Genomic DNA, 25,320 nt, shown 5'->3' on the forward strand with positions numbered 1-25,320 from the left:
TCCTTGTTCTCACTTTGGGTGTGCCTACCAGAAGTTGAGCATGCTTGTATTTTTTTTCTGGCCAGCTACTACTTCCAGCCTGTCCATTGCATGCCTAGAATGGTGCACAAGCAATCTAATCAGTGAATAAAAACGATCACTGTTTTTCTTAAAATATCCAGAACTAAAAAACATCCTGTGACTGGGCAATTAAGATCAGGTATGCCCCAGCAGCTTGGGAGGCTGAGGCAGGAAGATCGGAAGTTCAAGGCAAGCCTCAGCAACTTATCAAGGCCCTAAGCAACTTAGCAAGACCCCGTTTCAAAATAAAAAATAAAAAGGGCTGGAAATGTAGGTCAGTGGTAATTGCCCCTGAGTTAAATTCCCTGTACTCTCTTCCTCTAAAAAAAAAAATCAGGCATGCATCATCTCGCCATAAACCTGGAACCCTCACCAGCAAAGAGAAGGTGGCCACTAGTCTACAAACACCCATCATCCTCCTATATAAACTACTCGTACATCAGCTTCCCAGCAAGATAGATTTTGGACAAGTGTTCTCTGTCTTAAAGTTGCATTCCTTGACTTAACACTTTGTCTCTAGGTTTAATTGGCCTGTAATGTAGCCAATTAAGTGGGGGAGGTCTGATAACATCCCCACTCACCCTCTGGATTGTAAATCAAATAAATACTAGTATCTTACAACCAACATACACAGAAGCTACAGAAGTTTCTAGGTGCCTACTGCCACAGCATGATGAGAACAGGAGAGAGCAAATCTGGTCTCAGGCTCTGCAGATACTGTCAGAGCCAGCCCACTGGGACATGCTCCCTAAACAGAGCAAAGAAAGGACCAGCAATGAGCTGAGGGCACAGACTTAGGACTACAAAGTCTCTCAAAATTCGATTAAAAATGTGATTTTCAAGAAACAAATAAGAACCACCTGTTGTTTTGCTTGAAAATGAAGTTGGAATAAGAAATTAGTTCTTATTTTAAAATTAATACCATCATTATTCTTCATGGGATATAATTTTATCAACAATGTACCTAAATTTATACAATAAATCAATTATGTGCTAATGAATAAGATAGAGACTAACTATTCATCTTAGTATCCATTTATTAAAAAATGAAACAAACTTGCTGACACAGTTGTTCAGCTGTGGATGAAGGAATATTTTAAACAGAGAAAGTTTTTCATAGGGAAAAATGATTCAAAGAAAAACATGAAGCAAGACTTAAAAACAAAATAAAGGATAATGCCATCATTAATATTTAAATTGAGGCATAAAAATACAACTTGCCTGCATGTGAATTAAGGAGAAAGGACAGTAATCAGGGCCTATACTCTGTGGTCACTAGTGAGGGTGTTAACAAGGCCATGAGGCCAGATGACACATTTTTTTTCTCCACTGCAGGGATGAGCTTGCCAAGCAGATGGCACGGCCACAGACAGACCAGACTGTCTAACCAGGTGCAGAACAGGGCTCAATTCTTAAAATCTTAAAATCCAATTACCCACACTCACATCATCCCCATCAACCTGTGCACACATTATCTTGCCATCATTTTTATCTCAACAGGGAAAACCTTCACTGTTTTCTTCTATATTACATTCACATAATACTTCTGACTCCAAACGTGTGGAGTTCCCTCCATATGTTAGTAAGCTTTTTGTTGCTGTGACCAAAATACCTGACCAAGAACCATACTGAGGAACAAAAGTTTATTTTGGCTCACAGTTTCAGAGTTGTTCATGGTCAGCCTACTCTATAGCTCTGGGGCCTGAGCCTGAAATTGGGCAAAATATCAAGGTATAAGGGCTTGGTGGAGGAATATTGCACCATTCATAGCAGTTAGGAAAGACTTTCAACCCCTGCAGGGAAGAAGTACCCTTCAAGGGCCTTCTCCCAGTAACCTACCCGCTTCTACCACACCCCACCTGTCTACAGTTACACCTAGTCCATTCAAACTAGCATGGACTGATTAGGTTACAGCTTTCATAATCTAAACTTATCAAGGCCCTAAGCAACTTAGCAAGGCACCTCTGATTATTCCTGCATTAACACAAGAGTTTTGGGAAGATGCTTCATACCCATAACTCCATCAGATTCTCCAACTCTCTGGACACCCTGTGTGTCTTACAATTCAATTCTAACACTAACTACCTGGAATTAGTAGAGACCCCACAAGTTAAGGGCTTAGTCCTACAACACTGTCTCTATTTCACACACCACTCACAACTAATGGGTCCCCAGGTTACCCCTACAAATCAGGGGTTTCCACTTCCCCTCATTATAGGTTTGATAATTTGCTAAGAATACAGAATTCAGGGAAATAGTTATGTTTATCAGTTTATTATAAAGGGTATTATAATGGATACAGATAAGCAGCCAATTGAAGAGGTACACAGAGTGACTTCCAGAAAGGGCCTCAAGCACAGAAGCTTCTGTCCTTGTACAGGTAGGGTGCAACACCTTCCTGGCACATCAATGTGTTTACCTACCTGGAAACTCTTCGAAGTCCACAGTTTAAAAATTTTTATGACTTCATAAAGTTGGCATGATTGATCACTAACACTATTTCCAGCCCTTCTCCCCTTCCTGGGGATAGCTGGAGAGCTAAAAGTTGCAGCCATCTAGTCACTGTGACCAGACCCCATCCACTGCTGTCCAGGAGCCCACCAAGAATTGTCTTGTTATAACAAAAAATGCACCTTTTTTTAAACACATATTTTTTAGTTGAAGATGGGTACAATACCTTTCGTTTATTTATTTTTTATGGTGATGAAGATCGAACACAGTGCCTCACACTTGCTATGCAAGTGTTCTACCAATGAGCTACAACCCCAGCCCCCTCAAAAGGCTCTGGTTGCAAGGAAATTCAAAGGGATTTAAGAGCTCTGTGTCAGGAACTGAGGCCAAAGACCAGTGAGTACAAAAGATGTATCCCTATCCCTCAGGACATTACAAGGGTTTTAGGAGCTCTGAACAAAAAACCAAGGATGAATAACAAATATAAATTTATTACATCATGACATCACATTATCTTGATATACTTTCATTACAGGCTGAAGTCTACATCAGGGTTATACTGAATACATTTTAGGTGAGCTGGTTCCTAAGAACATGTGGAAAAGCACAATAATCAGATAAGCCACCTTCAAATCCACTTCTAGGAAGTCACCTGGAGGCTGAAATGTCTTTGATGGAATTTGACATGAATGACATTTAGTTTCAAAGGGCCTGGGTATCCTTGACCTCATCTTCTTGATTTTTTTCTTGCAATATCACATCTATACCCGTTTCACGGGGTCTAGCACGAAACTAGACATGAGCAAGTTTAGTCCATAATATGCCTAGTAGAGAGGCTTATGTGGAGGTGATTAAATATTTGCTGAAAAGAAGTGACCTTTAAAATATACATACTTTATCCAAAAAGATCTTGTTTCTATTAGAAACAAATAGAAAATGAAAAGCTAAAGAAATTATATGTAAGAAAATCATAGGACTAGCTTCTATACTCTACTGTTTAATTCCAAAGCTTACAAGGGTCTCAGGTTATGACATAACGGGTAAGTCCTCCCCCTCGGACCTCTGACAGCCTCCGGCAGTGTCGCAAGATATTCAGGATCACATGAAATCTCTTGTCAGCTTTCAAAGTTGTGAATTCCTTTATGTCAGCTTCCACTATAAAATACTGTCCTGAAAATAAAAATGTTAGTGCTAACTTTTATGAAGACAACTTTTAAGATGAGTCTTTAAGGCATTAAAGTTTGAATATAAATGACATTAGTCATTCTTATTGTCATTATCCAATCAAAGTGAGAAAATTATATTCTTGCTAAACTAATTATTCTTACTAAAATTGCATATTTCAGTATGGTGACCCTGCTTATTAGATTACCAGCTGCCTGATGGTATCTCTTGAACAATTCACTTATCGAGAGGCATTATGTGGTGGTGGTTAACAGAATGGAGTAGCCTTACCATTCAAGCGGATGACCTAGGATAAGTTAAAGTCTCATCTGCAAAATGATATAGGGATGTGTGAGGATCAGACTTCAGCACATTCTCTGGCACAGGGTAAGTGCTATATAAGTAGGACCAACTAGTATCATTACAATTCTAATTCTCAAAACTTTGGGTATAGTTTCAAAACAGACTCTAAAGCAGTGTTCCTCAGCATTAGCCATGTTGGGCACGGTCCTATGCTTTGTAGGGTGTTTGAGCAGCACTCCTAGCTCCTATCCACTAGAGGCCAGGAGCACTCTTTACCCAGCTGCTACCACTAAAAACATCTCCAGCATGACAAATGTTGTTAGCTGGAAAACTGCCCTGGTTGAGATTTAACCAACTAGATTTAGAATTTTCTAGAATCAGCTTTGCTGCTCATGATTAATCAGACTCCCGACAGTTGACAGGTACATGCATATGCATATCATTTTACCTTTAGTGTCCTTTGTTTCTTCATTAATAAATCTATGATAGAGATTTCTGGCCACAGAATTCATAGATGATTTTGGTTGATGTACAATCTTGTATTTACTAACTACTGCTTTGTTGATTTCTTTAATAACATCATTGATTTGACAATAGGTCAAGCGGGATTTCATGTACCTGTAAAAAAAAAAAAATACATTTTTCAAATTACTTTCTTTGAAAAATACAAATTTGTACTGTAGCAAAATATCCTTTATATATTTTTTTAAATTTTCTTAGTTATTGATGGACATTTATTTTATTTATTTTTATTTGGTGCTGAGAATTGAACCCAATGCCTCACACATGCTAAGCAAGTGCTCTACCACTGAGTTACAATTTCGGCCGAAATATCCTTTATATTTTTTAAAAAAACAATTTATATCAACTCTCAAATAGACCAGACACATCTCAACAGCTGCAAAATTAAATTGAGGTGGCAACATACCAGTGCCTAGCTTCCCTAATTCATATCTGGATACATTAATCAATTTCTATTCTCTACCTATACAATATTTACACTCAAAATAAGAAAATTCTAATTTAAATGAACTATCTAACCACAAGATGTATTTATTTAGGCATTTAAAAATGTGTGCAAAGAAAAATTTCAATGTTAAGAAAGTATACAACCCGTAGCATCATTTTCTGAAAACAGTATGTGTTCAGTGGGCGGGGGGGGGGGGGGGGCAGAAGGGAAGATGAGGTTAAAAAGGCCACAAGAAAGAAGATGACAGTGACAAAGAAGAACTGCTAGGGAGGGGACATAAAGAATAAGAGGCTTCCGAATTTCAGCACAAAAGCAGTCTGTAGCCCTGCTCCTTTCTACTGGCTACCTCAAAGTCCTTCAAAGAATTGTTTCTTCCATGTTTGTCCTGTTACCAAGGATTCTGAATATAAAAATCAGACACTCTCAACTCTGAGGGTTCTGCACACACCAAAACCAAAACTCAATCATCTGCCTCATTCTCCCCTCAACAAGCTGTTGCTTTGTGTTTCTTGCCCACGTCCTCTGTGGGCAATGAAATTCGGGGTTCCTCTGCATGTAACAAGCTGGCTCTGAAATAAAGTTAAGAAAGAGAAAAACAGCAAAGAAACCACAGGACACAGGAAATAATGTTAGAAAGTGGGGATGGGACAGCTCTTCAACCTTAGGGGTCAAGCTTCCACACTGGAAAGAGAGAACAAAAGCCCATTTGCTTTATTTGTATGTGGGAAGCATCAGAGGTTTTTCATTGGATGTTCTTTTGCCAAATAAGGTAGGAGGTGGGCTGTCCATTTTCCAATGGGTTATACCCGACTCTGCAGCTATGAGAGTGGTCTCCCTAGCGAAGCAAAGACAGAGGTCACGTGCATTGTGCAATCCATTGAGTGGGAGGGGTCACAAAATAGTCTGCAATGCTAAACCTAAATCTTCCTGGCTCAAGGCCAAGTGATGATGCACAAATAAGCTCAAATAATTTACGGGTGGCATCCCATGGTAAGTTCATCATGTTGAACTCTGTCAAAGAGTTTCTACTCAAGGTGGCAGTTTTCCAATCAAAAGTTTTTTAGTATTGTGCTGGGGTTGTGGCTCAGTGGTAGAGCTCTTGCCTAACTTGATTCAATTCTCAGCACCACATATAAATAAATAAAATAAAGGTCCATCAATAACAAATAAAAATATTTTTTAAAAAAAGTTCTTTAATATAAAATAATAAAGGAATTTAAAGGAGAAAGCTCATATTTCCAAAAGCATTCATTTTCATTATTCCTCTTTTTCCCAAACTTCTGCAGCAGTTTTTTTCTAAACACAATTTCCAAACTCGATTCGAATACCATCGCTCTCCACAATGCACTTAGGAATTCCTCCAAGTCCTCTTGATTATCACTTTATTTCCTCTGAATCCATCCCCCATCTTTGCCAATGTTTTCCACTTTAACTCCACTCTCAAAATTAAATCTTTTAAATTAATAATTGAAAGTCACATGTTTGAAATACATTCTTCTTGATCTTAATCTTTTAACATTGTGTCTCATTCATTAAATAATGAATTCCTATAAAATGAGTCCTCTACCATCACTCTTCTAATTTCCTTCACCCCTACACACAGCATTTTCTAAGAACTTCTTGTCCACTGCTCCTCATGACCATTTGCTCTTCCCTGTAGCTCAGGTGATGACCAGCAATAACTACAAGCAAAACTGAACAGCATTAAAGTGTCAAACTGATTCTGTGGAAATAAAGTTGTCAGTAAAGGAAATGATGGAGTGACAAAACAAAAAAAGACTAAAGAGAAATGTCAGCCTCAATACTTGTCTCAAAATTGTAGCAGATATCTTTCAAGGGACTACCTGGCAATAATTTTTAAGACAGTAGGTAATGCTAGCAAGGCTGAGACAAGATGGGTATTCTCATTTATACACTATTAATAGGAATAAAAATGGGGATGTAGAACTCTGATAGTAAAGAAGTTTGAACTCCTCTCCTCTTTCCAGTCTTCTCAAGAACAAACTAAAACCATAACTTTTCTTCAATCCATCAGAGAACTGAGTTTCAAGGGCAAAGCATTGGCTCCCAAACTGAAATCACAAGGAAATACAGAGAAATTCAGCTTCCTGGGAAGAGAAGCCATTGGAACTAGTAACTACAAGAATACTTTAACAGTAACCGATAAATTGCTAAGGTTCATTTTGAATTAGTTTGAAATCTAAAAAATCCTGGGGACCAGCTTAGGGAGCCCCCCATGCTCATTAGTTTTATCTCTAAGATAGCTTCCCCCTCCCAGCTTTTAATGGTGCAGTTCAAAGAAAAATTCTCTTTTAACAGCATGAGGGAAAACATAATCATTTTGAGACAGCTCAAGGAAAAATAACTATTGTGAATTATACCTAGAGAAGTTCTCTTCTCCAAAGGCCTGTCCTCAAGAGAAACTAACAGAGCTTTATGGGACCTAGAGGGAGGTAATCACAGAACTTTAGGTCCTCTAGCTAAGAAACCAGAGTCAGCCCTTGGTCAAACCCACCAAAAAGCCTGAGAATTAACCACCAGATGATACAATGCTTCCTAACCACCATACATTACGACCAGCCAACAAGGCTCTAATGTTAATAGTGCATCAAAATTGAACAAGTTACAAGTCAGAATCTATTCAAGAAGGAGTTTCTAGGGGAATCCAAAGACAACAGGGAAGACAAACAATAGAAACTATAAGAAACTGAATACTCTGACATCTATAGCAAATATTAACAGCCCAGCTCCTAAACACAGCAACAAAAACCCCTCTTACTAGAAGCCTCAGTTCTTATTACCAGGTACGCTCTGTGCAGCTTGCTTTTTTTTTTTTTTTTTTTTTTTGGGGGGGGGGGTGCGAGGTGTGCTGGAGATTAAGCCTAACCTCTCAACAGAAAATTACAAGGCATAATAAAAAGATAAAAAGCATGGTCTGAAGAGACAAAGCAAGCATCAGAAGCAGAGTCAGAAATAACAGATTTTGGAAGAATCAAACTGCTAATTGAAATAACTGTTTAATATTCTAAGGACTTTAATTTAAAAAGAACAAAATACAAGAACAGATGGGTAAAGTAAATAGAGAGAACTCCAGAATCAATACAAAATGCTAGATATTTAAAAACTCTGTAACAGAAATGAAGAAGTTTTTGATGGGCTCATCAGCAGACCGGACACAACTAAGCAAAGAATTAGTGAACTTGAAGATATGTCAATACAAACTTCTCAAACCATATTGCGGAGGGTGGGGGCAAGGGACAGAACAGAAAACCCAAGCACTGTGAGGCAATTACAAAATGTATGGCATATGGCAGACACACAATGGGACCACCAGAGAAGAAAAGATATGCAAAGAACTCTCACTCAACAATAAGAAAATAAACAACCCAATTAAAAGTTTTATATTAAAAAAAGGGAATCCTTAAATAAATTATAGGATGGTTATGTAATGAAATATTACAACAACTATTAAAATCCAAGTTTTCAGTGATAGTTAATGAGGAAAAAATTCCGGATAAAAAAGAGTAAATTATAGTTTAACTACATTGTAAAAAAAAATCAGAAATACCTGTTATGTGTGTGTAATAAAATAAAATCTAGATTTATTTTATTACACCATGTCTTATCTGAATGGTAGAATTACAAATGAGTTTTATTTTCTGACAATAAATATTTTCTAACTCTCTATATATTATTTGTAATAAAAGGAACAATAAATGTAACATAATATAAAACTTAAAAGTTACATAAAACCCCAGAATTAGGAGAGTTTAAGAGCAGGGATTTCCATAATTATTTCCCCATTACTGCCATCTGTAACAAGCAAAGGAAACCTCCCTCTAGGGGAGGCATCTTGTCTTATTCATTCCTGGTTCTCCTCAGTGACAAGGTGCTTAGAATATAGCACAGACTCGACAAGATGTGGTACAAGAGACAAATGGAAACCACACATATACTCTGTTCTAATTTTCAAATCTACACACACACTCAATTTAAAACTACCACAAAACTGATATACTTAGGTAAATCTGTATCACAGAATGGTCCTAGAGAAGACATAAGCAAAATCTCTAAATTTCTATGAAAAGAGATTTTTACAACTAAACCAAAAAACCTGATTTTGAGCATTTTCAACAAAACATTTCCTGCCTTTTCATAACACAATGCAAAAATATTTTAGATAAGTCTAGGATTTGTACTCCACATATTACAATTAATATAATCAGGCCTTATGATCTAAATAATCATGTATGTTGATTATTCAAGAGTTAAACATTAAAATCTATATTGGGCGGGGCACTGTAGTGTAGGCCTGTAATCCCAGCAGCTTGGGAGGCTGAGACAGGAGGATCATGACTTCAAAGCTAGCTTCAGCAAAAAGCTAAGCAACTCAGTGAGACGCTCTCTAAATAAAACACAAAATAGTGCTGGGAATGTGGATCAGTAGTTGAGTTCAATCCCCAGTACCAAAAAAAAAAAAAAAAAAAAAAAAAACAACTTACGCAGGAACACCATTGAACTCATCAGTAGTTATAAACAGCATTTCTTTAATACTATTAATACTTTTTTGTTCTTTGGGAGTCTTCTTTATGGGTACAGATTCCTCAACTTTGACTGGTCCATCAGGGTCAAGATCTGGCCCTTTAACCCTAAAAAGTAGAGAGGTACATATGAACAGGTAATTGTTAGAATTAAGCAGTATCCTGGAAATTTTTCCCAACTGAAAATAATCAATAAACACATGACTCATCCTGTTATAATAATTTTATAGCCAACATTTTTCCTATCCCTTCACTATTAGGATTAAATAGTGAAGGAAATGTTAAAAAAAAATAAGTCCCCAACTCTTCAATAATACAGCTATATTTACTCACATACCTGAAACATAGACTACATAGGATATATGCTAGACATCTCTTCCCAACTTCCATAGTTCTGAACTGCCAACATTACTCATCTTAGACCTCCATTTATTCTAATTCATCCTGTTGCTTGTGTCAGTTGTTGCCTATTATGGACTCATTGTAGGTGCCAGCAATGAGCACGGGTCACTATATTCAGTCTGCCTAACTTTATTTAATGAAAAGCCTGATGTAGCTCAAGAAAGACTGTAGCTTCTAGGCTGCTTAACTGCCAGGGAAGGAACAAAACTCTGTGGCCATAGTGACTTGACCACTACAAGAAAGAAAACACCAGGAAACAACAAATCCAACACAGAAGCAAGCATAGGAAATCCCCAAAACTACAGCTGAGCACCAGACAGAGAGCAATCAGGTAGGCCCAAATGGCTGTTGTGGGCTATTGAGATAAAGACGCCCAATGTGAAGATATCATCATCCTAATGTGAATGCTAATGTGAGACTCCACTGAGAAACTGCCTTACTTTTTCCTATACTTGCTTGTCTTCACCATATGCTAAGTAAGCGCCAGATTGCTCCTGTAAGCCCTGTTGTGTGTATCAGTCAACAACAATCATTTCAACCTACAGAAAGGTTCTGCTTGACCTACCCCCAGAGAATTTCAACCCTCAGTGAACTCCTGTTCTCCTGTCATATTCCTGCCAGATGTCTAAAGTCTGGCACATACTACAATCCTGAAGATATAGGGTGATTGTTGAGAGCCACAGCCCAAGGGGCCTCAGCAAACTTTCAGACTGCCAGCTGATGATTGGCTCACAGCGGCCCCAGCAACATCTAGCTGATTGGCTCCTCTGCGGTGAAGCTCATTGGGCTGTTTCCCTGCCCTTTCAGGCCACGGAGCTGCTCATTGGGGGACTTTTTGGCTCCGCCCGTGCGACCCAGCCAATCGGCCTCAAGAGCAAGAGGATTGTGGGAGGTGTGGAGGCTGGTGGTTGGGGAGTGTGGCTTGTGGGAAGCCGGTGGTGGCAGTTGGGCTCTGAAGGTTTTTTCCTGAGGAGCTGTTTTGTTTGGCGTGTGTGGTTCTAAAAATAAAGTTAGTTTCTTTTGACAAGTGGCTCCTGAATTGTGCCCAGCCAGACTGCGGCAGGTGATGACTCTGTTCTCTAGTATTCTCTCATAACCTTGTCCATTAGTCTTCTCTTCTTGCAGGAAAATTCTCAGGCATGCTGATCACAACCAGAGACACTGAAGAGCTTTCATTCCTGGAGACCTTCAACCATCAGCAGCACTATAACTCTTTTCCTAGTGGCAAGGTTCACTGTTTGCCTTTCAGTTTTCCAAGTTTAAACAATATACTATTTGTGGAAACACACATGCAAAGGCAGGATTGTCATCAAGGACAGGAAAGTGAGTAACTCTGTGACAGAGAGAGGGTCTGCATTAGGAGTATTTTTAAGGTATTGGTAATGTTCTGTTTCTTAAGTTGGCTAGTAGACACATGGATATTTGTATCATTATTCTTCAATTTGTAAAAGTAATACTTTAATCACTTTTTTGTATATATGACACATTTCAAAACTTTTCTGTTTCTTTAATTGGGTCATGGAATGTTTTTATCTACTCAAAGTACTTTTTTAGAAGTAAAATTTTGGTAGCAGAGAATAGAAGACATGGGAAAGAAGAAATACTGGAAGAGAAAACACAGGATCTCCCAAATCATAAAGTCAAAAGATGATAGAAGATCTTATACAGTCAGGCAGTAAGAATAAGGAAAAGGACGGACAGACAAAACCCCAGAGAGGCAGAATAGACCGGTGATGGCTACAAGACAGTAAGGCAAAGTAAGGATGCCAAGTCCCTGCTACTTGATGGGAGGACAGGACCAGCAGGTTGGGTGATGAGTAATAAGACAATTGGTGAGTTCTGCCCTAGACTTGCAAAGTTCGAAGAGAAAATATTTCCTTCATTAGATTCCCAGTAGGCCACGAAATCACTAGAACTAAGATGTGTCATTACTGGAGCTGGACATTTGTGAGCGTTAACAATAGGGTTAGGTAAGCAAGAGTAAATAGCTTCAGGAGATACTTGTAATTTATGGAATGGCAGAGGGAAAGCAAGCAGCCAGGTCAGATATGGGATGACAGCTAAGGAACCAACCACAGTGCAGAAGCAGCATCTCTAAAGGGGTAGACAATACAGGACCTGGAAAGCAGAACCAGGGCTAGAAGGACTTCAACCTCTCTGTGACCTGCAAGCCATCAGTTTCATAAGAATGGTGGTAATGAAGAGCTAGGCACTAGAACTCCTGGGAGAAAGGACAGCAAAACAGGAAGGGGGAAAGAGCTAAGTTGAGTGTTTCTTTAGCTATTTTTCAGAAGAGAAGTTTATCAAGTTTATCCTTACTCTAAAGCAGTCCAGGGAGAATATGCCTGCAGAGGATAGTTGGCAATGTCTGAAGATCATCATTGCCACAACTGGGTATGGAGGAGGGATGCATCTGGCATCCAGAGGGTAGAAATCAGGGATGCTACTGAATACCCTAATCTCACAACAAGGAACTACCTGCCTAAAACAGCAATGGGGCTGAGGCTGAGAAACTGCTCTAAGAGAACGAGTGAGAAGAGAGCCTCGGGAGCCTGCCCCTCAGAAGCCTGCCCCAGAGAAGCCTGCCTCATGTCTCTTAGCCATCACTGTCCATTCTGCCTCTCTGAGGTTTTGTCTGCCCTTCCTTCCCTTGTTCTCACTGCCTGACTCTTGAGTAGGATCTTCCATCATCTTCTGTCTTTATAATTTGGGAGGGCCTGTGTTTTGTCTTCTAGCATTTCTCCTTTCCCATCTCTCCAGTTCTCTGCCACCAATATTTTATTTCAAAAACGCACTTCAAGTAGGGAAAAATATTCCTCAGAGATGCAAGATTAAGAAAACTGGTGAAAATAGGAGGACATATAGTTTCTACTGCACATGACAAAAAAAAAAAAAAATGGATGACAACCAACGAAATAACAACCACATGATAGAGAAAATGGCTCTGAGATATTTGTTTTCATGGGTTTAAATCCAGATAGCAAGAAAAACAATTATAAGTATACTTACGAGCTCTGGGTTACGTTTACTTGAGGCAAATGGGAAGGAATATTTTCTTTGAGATGTACCACATCTTTATAGTCTTCTTCAAGAGACTCACAGAGTTCCTAAAATTTTTAAATGCTCATTAATTTCCTTCCTGTGTGTTATATTATAAAGACAAAAAAAAAAAAAAAAAACTATGAACCATAATCAAAGTGATTGTGAGGTTTGAGGATACAGAATGAAAGGGGAAAAAATCACTGGGTACAGCAATATTTATAAAAAAAAAAAAAAAAAAACTTAGGGGCTGAGGTTATAGCTCAGTGATGAACCACCAAGCTTGCACAGGTATGAGGCTCTAGGTTTGATGCCCGAAACCAGAGGAAAAAAATAAATGTTAATAAACAAGAGTTTTGGCTTCTAGAGCTTTTTGGACAGTGATATAATATTGTTCCCTACTAGACTTCATCAGAGAAAAATCACTATAACTACATTACAAAGCAAGATTGAGGTTTAAGTCTTTCCAACACTTTAACCTTGGGAAGCAATTAAGAAATAGATGAAAGACTGATCTTTTTTTCATTCTGATAAACTGCTTTTGCTAACTTAACCCGCATTCCCCAGTGTTACATATATGACAGTACCAAGTGACAATGCCTACACAGATGACAACTACGAAATGCTACTTGGAATGATTTCATGTGGTCATGCATACATTCCAGCTTAATGAATATCTCTACTAGATCATAACTGAATTTTTAAAAAATCTTTAACTGCTGCTAGAATTTGAGGAAATGAAATTATGCAAACTTTACGAGAATACTCTGTACCTATTAGATTCCTATTATCTGGCTCCCAATCATAATGTAAACAGAAATTCCAAATATCCTTCAGTTCTCATTTGAACATTCTCTAGGTTTACCACTAATCCTGGGCGTTCTTGGATAGAATAGAGTTGAAATAGTGATACTGCTTCAATTTTGAATTTATGACATCTTTTCTTTTGAAGAGTTAAATGATGTTCATAGACACTAATTTCATGTGGACTAATAGTGTGTGTGTTTGTGTATATATATATATGTGTGTGTGTATATATACATACACATATATAGATAGATATTCCTATAGCTGAAAAGTCTTTACATAAGGATTACAAGTCTGACAGGGACCAGAGGCCAGGCTGTTCAGCCCCATTGAACACATCAATGGCCCTAACAACACCCAGAGGTAATTACTGTACAAACTGAGTATTTTTTCATTAGGAAGTATACAGCACCTTTATTAGCTGAAGTCAATTAGAAGTCTTATTTAAAACAAAATGTACATATAAGTGAGGCTCAAGTTTTCCTTTACTGAAGAACCCTTATATTACATTTTACAAAAATGTAGAAATATAGAAATAAAAAAGACTAAGAAATAACCCAGTATTATTTTTCAAATGCAGATCCTGAGATCTAAGAGGTAAAGTGGCTTTCTTGGTATGGCAGAGGGTGCCAAAGGCAGCCATTGTGAGAACCCACGTCTTCTCACCTGAGGAAGGTATTCTTCACACATCACTCTCCCAGGGGACCATTTGCTTACATTAAACCTACCAAGAATTATTTTTTCTTTTTAGTAAAGTTCAATTCCACTGGCATGAAGAAATAGCTTGCTCAGAATCCTTTATACTAGGATCATAAAACACAAACAGCACTTCACACCATTAATAATTTATAAAGCTAAGAACATTATAAACTCAAGTCTTTCCAGATTAGCTGGTAATTACGGAGTTTGTATTTGTTGCCTTTTTACTTTGTTTCTTCATTAGGAAAACAGTACCTTGAGTGAAGTGTTGGTTTGTTCCTGATTCTGAATTTCCAATTCAAATTTATTTAGAAGTTCATTTACTACAATAATCTCATCTTCTATTTGATTTAATATTGACTTCAAGGTAGGTTCCTGGCCTGTTATAAACAAAGATAAATAGAAAACAAAGTATATGTAAAAACAATAGCATTCAATAACCATGCAAACTCTTGGGGCAGATAGCTTTGCCTTGGAAGCATTGAAGGTGCTTCATTCCTGGGACCTGTTTCCTAGAGACTCTACAGATGTCATTTCTAAGCATGGGAGAGAAGTAGGGGAAAGGCACATACAAGGAATCCTCTGAGGCTTTTGTTTTTAGCAAATTCCTTCATGATAATAAACATCTATAAATATTAGATAAAATAAACACCCCTCTACCTGCTTCACTGAGCCTTCTTAACAATAAGATAAATTCCCAAAGGTTCCAATGTGAAGAGAGATCCACAGACGCTCTTCGTAGTGCACATGAACTGATGCTGCAGCACCTCTGACCTAGGGAGTGTGGAGGGATGCTGGAGGAGACTGTCAACATCATCAAGTGGATGCATTTCACTTTAAGGAGGATAGGATCCAAGGCTTTGTGGCTTCAAAATACAGGTGGTTGGAAATTAGTATCTCAAAGGAGGCCAGGACCCCTGTTCAAAGGATATATCTTCAGTGAAAGATCAATCCCCAAATTCTAATCACAAGCTCGTGTTTTCAATTAGTCCTCTGGTATGTGTGTGGGGGATAGGGGTGGGGTTGAGAGGAGTTCTCTATGGGAATTTGTAATATAGGCCTGGGATTCATAGTTACACTATCTAAAAAGTTAGAACAAATGAAAAATTTTTTTAAAAAAGAGTAATACTGTGAATTGAGATGTGTACTTGGCTATAATATACATTTGTCAATTCTTGAACAAACATTTCATCAATTCCTTTCTGAATTATATTTGTGTTATTTGAGTCAAAAATTGACTTTAACCTTAAAACAGAATAAAAAAATAATTTTTCTGTGTTTAAAGTGAAAAAAAAAAAAAGGAGTCCTAAAAGAGACAGTGACAAAAAAAGTCCAGGGTGCAGAGAAGAAACACACACAAGAAATGTATAAAGCAGCAAGTTTTCATATTCCCAGTTCCACCTCCTAGTGCCTCTCTCTAGCTTCATAAATTTGAGAATGGGAAAACCAGAATCCCTTCCTCCTTAGAAACAGAAGAAGTAATTTAAAAAAAAAAAAAAAAAATGAAGGGCAGAACAAAAGCACAAAAGAAAACCTACAGTCATAATTAAACCTCTCTGTCTTCATTTCCAGCAACAAAGCAATGAAAAACATAAATAAAAGCATACTTTGGCCATACTTGTAGATTAAAGGCAGTAGACTGAAAAGGCTAGATTCTCCAAACTTGAAAACAGAGACACCAGTACCTAGGCCTATGGTCACTATGAAAGTATATAGAAGACAGACTAAGTACTGTGTCTGGAACCTAGTAAAACACTGAGTGAATGCTAACTGCGTTTCATCATCATAATAAGAAGCAGTATATTATTCCATCTAATTGAGCAACGCTAATTGGCTTTGACACTCAGCTCATAACAATTAAAACAAATTAATAAGAGTTGTGGAGTATCAGGAGTCCACTGTTCTTTCAATCTGTTTCTAGACTCCCTCTCCTAGGCTCAGGAGCCCTCGGTTTCTGTGCTACGCAGGTGCTGAAAGAACCATAGGGAAAACGTGGAGACTCAGAAAGCCAGGAAATGATACCCCCTTGTTCCAGCAGCTTTAAAAAAAAAAAAAAAATGTCATTTTTCCACTTCTCAGCAGTGGAAACTTTCATTTATCATTTTCTAATTGGACATGTCTTGTTAAAGATTCTCTTTTTAGTTCTACAGGTCTATCTATTCATAACATTATGAGGTGTGCACTGATTTCTCTGAGTTTATAACATATAGCAATGTTTGGCATAATGATCTTTTGGTCAGTGATGGACTTTATGCATATGATAGCTACATTATAAAGCATAGGCATGTAGTAATTTAAAATGTGTCAGCACACAGCATGATATTTGCAAAAATGACAAAATCACTTTTGAGTGCATATCTTTGAATGTATGCCCATCATTTAATGAGGGACCTTTGTACACATATACATATAAGTACAGATATAATTAACAAATATTTATGTCTCAAGTTTTTCCATTTTATTTCTTACTAAAGCACCAACATTTGACATTACTGACACACTGAGCATTAGTTCATTTTGAATATCTTTTAATTTTGTTCTTTTACTTAGAATTTTCTATACTCTCCTTTTTATAAAATTTGACTTTTTCAAACTATGGAGATTTTGATGATTAATTAATGAATTTTAGGCTTTACAATAACCAATATAAGTAATAAATCCATTACTCTAAATAAAATGTTTTCTAGTACCCATATAAAATTCTTTTCTCCTCTTCTTTGTCACGTTTTTATTTTTATTTTTTTATTTTTTATAGTAGATGGACACAATACCTCTATTTTATTTTTTTGTGGTGTTAAGGATCAAACCAGTGCCTCAAACGTGCTAGGCAAGCGCTCTACCAACTGAGCTACAGCCCCATCTTGCTATCACATTTTAAAATAAATTTTGACCATTTTTAAGGTTAAAAAAAAAGTTCTAAAATTTCTACTGAGAATAATTTCAGAGAGTAAAAACAAATTGGATACAATATGTCTTCCTTGTGCACTGGTATCTCATATAACTTTCAGGCATCTAAATTTTTAGGGTCTTTTTTTTTTACTGATTTGAAGCAATATAATCAATTGAGTAAATTCATTCCTTTGGATAGTAGTCAGCTAATAGGTTATAGTAGCCAAAATGGCAGACAAACTACCTGGCTTTAATAAATAGGCTATGAAAACAAATTATTCTCCCCATCTACAAAATAACAATTGCCCAGTACATAGTAATCTGTTTAACAGGCCTGACTGCTTCAGATTGGCCTCTGCTTTGGTGGCCAGCTGAATCTAATTTTACAGATCTCCAAATCATATCTGTTAATTCAACTGTAATCATGCCTACAGAAAAAGAATCAAAACAAGGCAATTTATTAAAAATCCAAAAATCATTTTTAACCCCCCACCAAAAAAAAAAAAAAAATTGGCATATAAGTAGAAAGGATTCTACACTGGAAATCAAGATTCAAACTGTCATTCCAACTGAGTACTCATGAGCTGGGGAACTGGGCAAGCCACTGGACTTCTGAGAGTCTCAGTTTCCTAATGTGTGAAATGATGGGGGTTGCTACACTGAGTACACAGTGCCTATAGCTTTTCTAGAGTATGTGAACCATAACTAAAACGGAGGAAGGAACTTTATTAGAAGTTCTCAATAATGATTGAGAATATAGTTCTTGGGAGGTTATGTGTAAATCAAAAGAGCATATTCAACATGATAATTTCATATTTGAAAATAGCTCTAAACTATAAATTCATAACACAAACTACACTAAAAGTTCATCATAATCTTCCCAGTAGATGGAATTCCATCTATCAATAAATTTTTTTAAATTTTTTTTTGAGTTGTTGATAGACCTTTATTTATTTATTTATATGCAGTGCTGAGAATCAAACCCAGTACCTCACACATGCCAAGCAAGTACACTATGGCTGAGCCCCAGCCCTTATCAATAAATCTTTAACTCTTCTAAACTGGGCTGTGGGAAACCTTTTTTTTTTTTTAAACATTTCGACTTGACAAAGATCATCTGCTTCTTTGAACTTTCATTACATCATCCTTTCCCAGCATGTCAAGATATTTTCAAAGATGGTTATAACTTCCAATTTGTAAATGTAAAAAAAAAAAATTCATTTTTAATTAGCTGTTTCTGTGATATAAAGGAATAAGCTTTCTACAAAGCAGGCAGGGAGATGGTTTATGGACTAAGTCCATCTCTGAATCTTCCACTTCAGTTGTTTTTTTTCCCCCCTACCCCTTTTCTTTTAGCATATATATTAAGGTTGAGAACCATGGATGCCACATACATTTCAAATCTTACTAATGGTGTGTACACACACACACACACACACACACACACCAGAAAACTATAAATAATGAAGTTAATGAATATTTAGCTCATCAGCGCAAGTATCCTCTGCAATATTCAACAAAGTGATGTAGTGTTTTAAAAATCACTATTCAAAATCTAAAATTACCTTACATACATTCACTTAATCAGCCATAAGATATCATTTAAAGAGGAACAATAATCACAATGTATTTTGTACATAGAAAGTCAGTGAATCTTTTACTTACCAAGGTTTCTTAATGACAGAGTTTTTTTAATATTGCCAATCTTTTCATTAACATAAGAGCATAATTGTTCCAGATCTGAGGAAGCCATCCTTTAAGTCTCTGAATAAAAAATACATAAACACATTTTTTTAGAAAAAGAAAAGCTAGACAAATTTGTTTATTTTCAGAATCCAAGAATAGTAAATATGAGTAAATCACTGTTCCTTGAAAGGAAAGTATAAAACTCAAGAACAATTCCTTTCAATTCTACAAAATTCAGTTTCTAACCAAAGCACAGTACTGACAAGTCTTAGAGTCAGCCTTCTGCAGTCAACGGGTTACAAAACAGGATACAGGGGATAACCTGGGTCATTTCCTTAAGAATTCAGTTAAGACCAAAACATTATTTCCACATAAGCCAACATTGATACTTTCTTTTAAAATGCAAAATACATATGCATTTTTAAAAAATCAATGTTATTTCAAAATGGGCCCAAAAGAAGCATTGGGGTGGGCGGGGTGGGGCCTTCACTGTTTGAGTTTGGTAATGAGGCGGAGAGAGGGAAAATAACTCTGTTTCTAGTCACTGCCAGTATAAGTGAGAAGGGGCCTCTCCAAAGTAACCACTCAAACTAAACCAAGCCAAGGACTCTCCAACCGGTGCTCCGCCCCACCCGGCGCTGCCCGCGTCCCCACCTGCCAAGCGGTGCTTCCGAGGTGAGAGGCCCCCCACCCCAACACCAGACTCCGACCTCGTGTGGGTAGGGGAGCAAAGGGCCCACTGGCCGCTGGGTAGCAAGCTGTAGATATTCCAGTCTCGGTGGGAAACCTGGATCGCGGGAAACAGCTCCAGGTACGTAATTCAAACGACCCGCGAGGCCCAGCCTTGCGCAGGCGCACATACGCGGTCTCAGAGCAGGCTTAGCAGCTGAGCGCGTTTGGGTGTCTTCCGGGGCGGGGGCGGGGGCGGGGGCGGGGCGGGGGCGGGGCCGGGGCGGGGCCGAGGCGGGGCGGGAGGGAGTGGGGCCTAGTCGGCCCCAGAAGATCCCGCGTGATCTCTGTCACTCACTTAGACCTAAGCCCCGCCCTGGCAGGGTACAAGCCCTCCAGAAAAAAACGAAACCTGTGGTTCACGGAGTCAGCTGAGCGGAGGGCAATCACCAGGGGCAGCTTTTACAAAGTCAATGTTTAGGGAACGAATCAGTAAAATCAGACACTTGGAAGGTGAGGCCCAAGCCTTAGTATGTTTTAAAATACCCGACATTATTCCCAAAGCAGCCAAGATTGCGAGCTAACAGGCAGAGACTGTGGGACTTATGGCTTCTTAAGGGGAAATACCAATTTAAAATTTACAAACTAAAGTTTGGTTTTGTTATGGGAAGCTGCTTTAGAAAATACTCTTATGTCCTAATTCAAACCAAAGAGAGTTTTATTTACCTGGCCAGGAACTGTCTCCCACCCCTAGAGACTGAAGCTCTGTGGGAGAAGAGCAACTTCCTGGCCTGTGTCTTGGGAATTTAAGGACAAAAACTATAGCTTAGGGACTTTTCTTAGCGTCATGCAAGCAAGCCAGTCACAGAAGATTAAGACAGCATTTAGCACAACAACTCAAGACAATCCCATCTTGGATTTGAGCAGGTGTTGGACAACCCTATCTTGAGTTCCAGCAGGTGGTTAGCCAGGTGAGAATCTACTTCAAAGTCTTGGGTCACCAAGCCACCATATCCTTCCTGGGTTGAGTACTGCCGGGTTTCTGTTCCCTCTACTAAAAGGCTCAGGGGTCACTCTAGTTAAACTGGGCTAACTGGGCTGCACGAAATAACCACACAAGAGACACAAATACCTTTTTCTTTGGGGTTGCTGAGTCCGCTCCTCTGACCTTAAGGGTCCTCAGAAAAAGAGAGAGAGCGCGAGCCGTGCTGACCCCTTTTATTGAGGAGAAGCTATTCAAATGAGGCAAAGGGTCAGGTTTCAGGGGACTGAGTCTATCTTCATGATGTCCACTGTTAGCAGGTTGACTGACACCTGGGTAGGCCACACCCAAGGGCACAGTAAGAGGAGGGGACACACAAAGGCACTTCCATGGAAGATTCTATCCTAAACAGGGCAAGGGGTTATATTACAAAGGAACAGGTGAGCACAGCTTCACCCATGGGGCTGTAGCAAGACACACTCATTTCTGTGACTGAGCGCCTCAGCACCCAGCTGTGGAGTGTAACTCAATCACCTGTATGGTTGGCCTCCCACAGAGTACATTTTGTGGGGTACGAAGTATATAAAACAATATATTTTAAGAAAACAACTTTCATTTCAGTTTCTCAGAAACAGCTCTTGTAATAGATTTTTTTAATAGAAGGCAGCAAAATGGAGTCTCAGACCTATGACAGTTCTTGCTTTATAATTGTCTTATCTCACTTACCAAAATCTTATATCTGTAATCTATATTTTTTAGTAATCTATAACCTATAACCTACACTCTTATTGATTGTTTTTATCACTTCACACCACAACAGTTAAAGCGTCCCAGGGTGATAGATCCGAAGTCATCATGTACCTGGGTACCTTCATCCTTTGGCTCTGCCATCCCGCATTCTGGCCTTCAATTGGCTGTGGTACAAGAGGGTCTTTCCAGTCTCTGTGTTCAAGTCTTGTCTCAGGCAGAAGAAGGAGAAAGAGGTAAGGGTGATAGGCTCACCCACCAGCAGAGCCAGCACCTTTGAAGATTTTTCCTGCAAGCTGCATCCAATGACTTCTATCTGATTTTCACTAGTCACTCACATCTGTGAGGGGAAAAGTCTTTAAAATTTTTTTTTTAAATTGCCTTCAAAATATTAAAGAACTTAAAAGTGAGAACAAGAACATATATACTGGGTAGGTGAAGGACTACTAAACATATCACCTCAAAACAGATACTCTGGCATATGGATTATTTTGTTAAAGGCACCTAAAGCCATTAAATACAAGAAAGGCCCACTGTCCTTTTTTCTCCCTGAAGGCAGGAGATGAAATTCCCATGTGAAAGATGACCTCACTGTACCAAGAGGAAAGAGACATTTTTATCACCAGAGATGGGAAGTTAAGGCTGACAGAAATTGTGAAATATACACAAGTAAACCTTTTTAACCCTTATATTTCTAGTCATTCTCTACAATTAACTAGTCTAGCCCAACCTCTTGTCACATGTTCCCAATTTACTATTCTTTGCCCAATCTAGTATATAAGCATTCAGGTCTAACTACTTCTTTGGGTGTTCATTTTCCTGTGAGGGCTCCTGGGTACATGTAAAAAAATGTATTAAAATGTGTATACTTTTTTTTTTATATCAGTGCCAATCAGAGACTTTAGGATGGTGGAAGAAAATGTTACTTCCCTTCCATAGGCAAATAGGCCATTTATGATTTTTTTATTATTTTTTACATACATGACAATAGTAGACTGCATTACATTTATAATTTTTTTGCATTACAATTCTTAATACACCTTTATACCACGATTTATCAAATCTCTGTTTGTTTATATGGTATGAAAAAACACTTTTTAGGATTCTGGGAAGATGATAGAGTAAAAAACACCAGAATATGTCTTCCAGCCTGGACTAGAGATAAATTAGTAAAATCTGACTGATCTAACAGTTTTGTAACTCTGGAACCTTCAGAAGGCTTGCAACTTGCAAGGGAAGCCTTAGATGATAAATTGTGTAATTTTATCAATTAAAGCTATTATCACTGTGGGAGGCCAACCTTATGGGTGACTGAGTTACACTCCCCAGCTGGGTGCTGGGGCGCTCAGTCACAGAAATGGGTGTGTCTTGCTACAGCCCTATGGGTGAAGCTATGCTCACCTGTTCCTTTGTAATATAACCCCTTGCCCTGTTTAGGATAGAATCTTCCATGGAAGTGCCTTTGTGTGTCCCCTCCTCTTACTGTGCCCTTGGGTGTGGCCTACCCAGGTGTCAGTCAACCTGCTGACAGTGAACATCATGAAGATAGACTCAGCCCCCTGAAACCTGACCCCTTGCCTGATTTGAATAGCTTCTCCTCAATAAAAGGGGTCAGCGTGTGTGTGTGTGTGTGTGTGTGTGTGTGTGTGTGTGTGTGTGTGTGTTCTCTCTCTCTCTCTCTCTCTCTCTCTCTCTCTCTCTGCGGACCCTTAAGGTCAGAGGAGCCGTCACAGCAACCCCAAAGATAAAGGTATTTGTGTCTCTTGTGTGGTTATTTCGTGCAGCCCAGTTAGCCCAGTTTAACTAGAGTGACCCCTGAGCCTTTTAGTTGGAGAACAGAAACCTGGCAATTGGCGTCCAACGTGGGCCGAAAGGTCTTTAAGCCGCCAGAACAAAAGCGACAAATGCTGGCTCCTAAGGGGACCCCAATTTAAATATTAAAGAAAGTTAGTGAAGTTGAAAGTTCTCTCCAGAAGTTAAGCATGCTTAGGATTGCAGAGTATTGTGGGCAGAATTGTAGAAAGTGAGTGAATTAGACAAAATCTGTGACGTTAAAATTTTTAATATTGGGGTACAATTGTAGAGACTCTAAATAAATATAGTTATTAAGATGATTGATGGGCTGTGTTGTTGAGTGAGTCCTCTCCATGGAAAGCACGCTTTTGTGGATTTTTAAAAATTGTTTTTATAAATCTTTATAAAAGATTTTTGCGGGGCTAGGATTGTTGCTCAGCGGGAGAGTGCTTGCTTAGCATGGGCGGAACCTGAGTTCGATCCTCAGCATCACATAAAAAAAAAAAAAAAAAGCTTAAAAAAAAAAAAGATTTCTTGGCCTTTATGTTCTAGAAGTTTGCGCTAGGAGAGTGAGAAAAGGGGAGAGAAAATATGATGTTTACCTGGAGAGAAATAAGCTTCAATTTTGTATTGTTTTTGTCAATACTCAGAAAGTATGTACGGACCTTTTTACTACATGATTGTCCTATGAATCAGAATGGCTGTAACTCAGCTGCTGGGGACAAGAGACTTTAGCTGCTGCTGCTTGCTGCTTGCTATGGGGTCCTAGCCCCTGTGGCCAGCAGTGCTTTTAACCCTTGAATTACTTGACCTAAATGCCAAACACAGACTAACTTAAGATCTGATGGTAATGCTAGTGTTTGCTGCTAAAAAACCTTTGGAGCACCCACGTGCCACAGAAAAAAGTCAGGATGTACACGAGCTGCAACCGCAAGTCGCAGAGACAGAACAAGCTGCTACTGCAGTAGGATCTTGGCCAGGCGGGGGAAAATACAGACAAAACCAAACAAAATGCAATCGGCTAGGAAAACTTGGGGAACTTTTGCCCAATGGGCAACACACTCCACGTTGTTTGCATCACCATGGTAACCACAGGGTGCCTGGCAGGAAGAGCGGGCTTCCTGGTCCCACCTCCCACACTTTTGCGGGCTTACAATTGGTTCTTCCACAGTCACTCATACAGGACTTCTGGTCCCGCCTTCCAACCACTAACCTGTACTACTGTGTTTCAGATTTCTACCAGAGCTGTTCAGAGCCTGTATTTTTAAGAATGCCTACCTGTAAATGCTAAGGAAAGATATCTTTTTCAGACAAAATTTAATTCCACAGGTTTCTGTTGCAGCCCTAAATTTAAGTTAGTTCTGAGTTAAATAACCTGACTTTTCTCTATAGTTGTGTTACTAAATAATGTTCTATTGATGAAAGATATCAAACATGCTTCTTTATATTTTACTTGTAATTTTGGAGGTTATGAGGATGCATTTGCTCGCCACAGGAACAAAGCCAGCAATGTTCCTGTGATGACCAAAAAATCCTTATTCTCATTCCTAACTATAAAAAATAAATATGTATACTCAAGAATTTTATTTCAGTTACATCAAGTGACGTCACATAGAAGAGTCACTCCTAGTTAAAAATAAATTAAAATTGATCCAAATTTTTAAGACCACCTGGTTACATAAAGTTAATACAATTATAAGTTATGTTCTTATTCTTAATATATATTTTTTAGATATTTAGATAACCTATATTTGTTAATCTATAAAATAATTAGCACATGCCTAATTGATTAGTTAATATATATTTACCTAATTGTTTTCTTCAACAGAAAACCCATAATTTATGTTTTATATTTACATTTATCAGATACTCTGCCTTTTCAGTTACATATTTGAGATAAATGTGTTTACTATAAATTTGCTTTTAAGTGAAAATACAATCTTCAAGTAGTTTCTAATTCTCAAAGTTACTGTTTAAACTCATAAGATGATAAATAATTATAATTATGTCTACAAAATATCTAAGGATTTTAACTATTTTCATTGATGTTTCTTATCAGAGTACAATAATTTGTTTATAGATTCTAAGGTTTTCAGAAATTGTTCCAAAGTATAACC

At 38.2% G+C, this 25,320-nt stretch overlaps 1 protein-coding gene across 1 annotated transcript; it reads right to left on the reverse strand.

Annotated features, from left to right (window-relative positions):
* Nucleotides 1-3,366: 3,366 nt before the first annotated feature.
* Nucleotides 3,367-19,078, reverse strand: Ska1 (spindle and kinetochore associated complex subunit 1). The gene is made up of 6 exons (XM_076837166.1): nucleotides 18,991-19,078; nucleotides 14,692-14,816; nucleotides 12,901-12,998; nucleotides 9,451-9,597; nucleotides 4,427-4,596; nucleotides 3,367-3,681 (listed from the first exon to the last, which is right to left on the reverse strand). The coding sequence occupies exons 1-6, from the start codon at nucleotides 19,076-19,078 to the stop codon at nucleotides 3,533-3,535; spliced, it is 777 nt and encodes a 258-aa protein (XP_076693281.1). The 3' UTR covers nucleotides 3,367-3,532.
* Nucleotides 19,079-25,320: the final 6,242 nt, after the last annotated feature.

This window comes from Callospermophilus lateralis, chromosome 17 (genome assembly GCF_048772815.1).
Source record: "Callospermophilus lateralis isolate mCalLat2 chromosome 17, mCalLat2.hap1, whole genome shotgun sequence".
In the NCBI taxonomy this organism is placed as follows: domain Eukaryota; kingdom Metazoa; phylum Chordata; class Mammalia; order Rodentia; family Sciuridae; genus Callospermophilus; species Callospermophilus lateralis.

Coding starts and splice junctions, on each gene's coding strand:
- Ska1 (XM_076837166.1), bottom strand. CDS start 19,078: ATGGCTTCCTCAGATCTGGAACAATTATGCTCTTATGTTAATGAAAAG. Junction 14,817..18,990: donor TCTGTCATTAAGAAACCTTG/GTAAGTAAAAGA, acceptor TGTTTATAACAG/GCCAGGAACCTACCTTGAAG. Junction 9,598..12,900: donor GTAAACGTAACCCAGAGCTC/GTAAGTATACTT, acceptor TCTACTTTTTAG/GGTTAAAGGGCCAGATCTTG.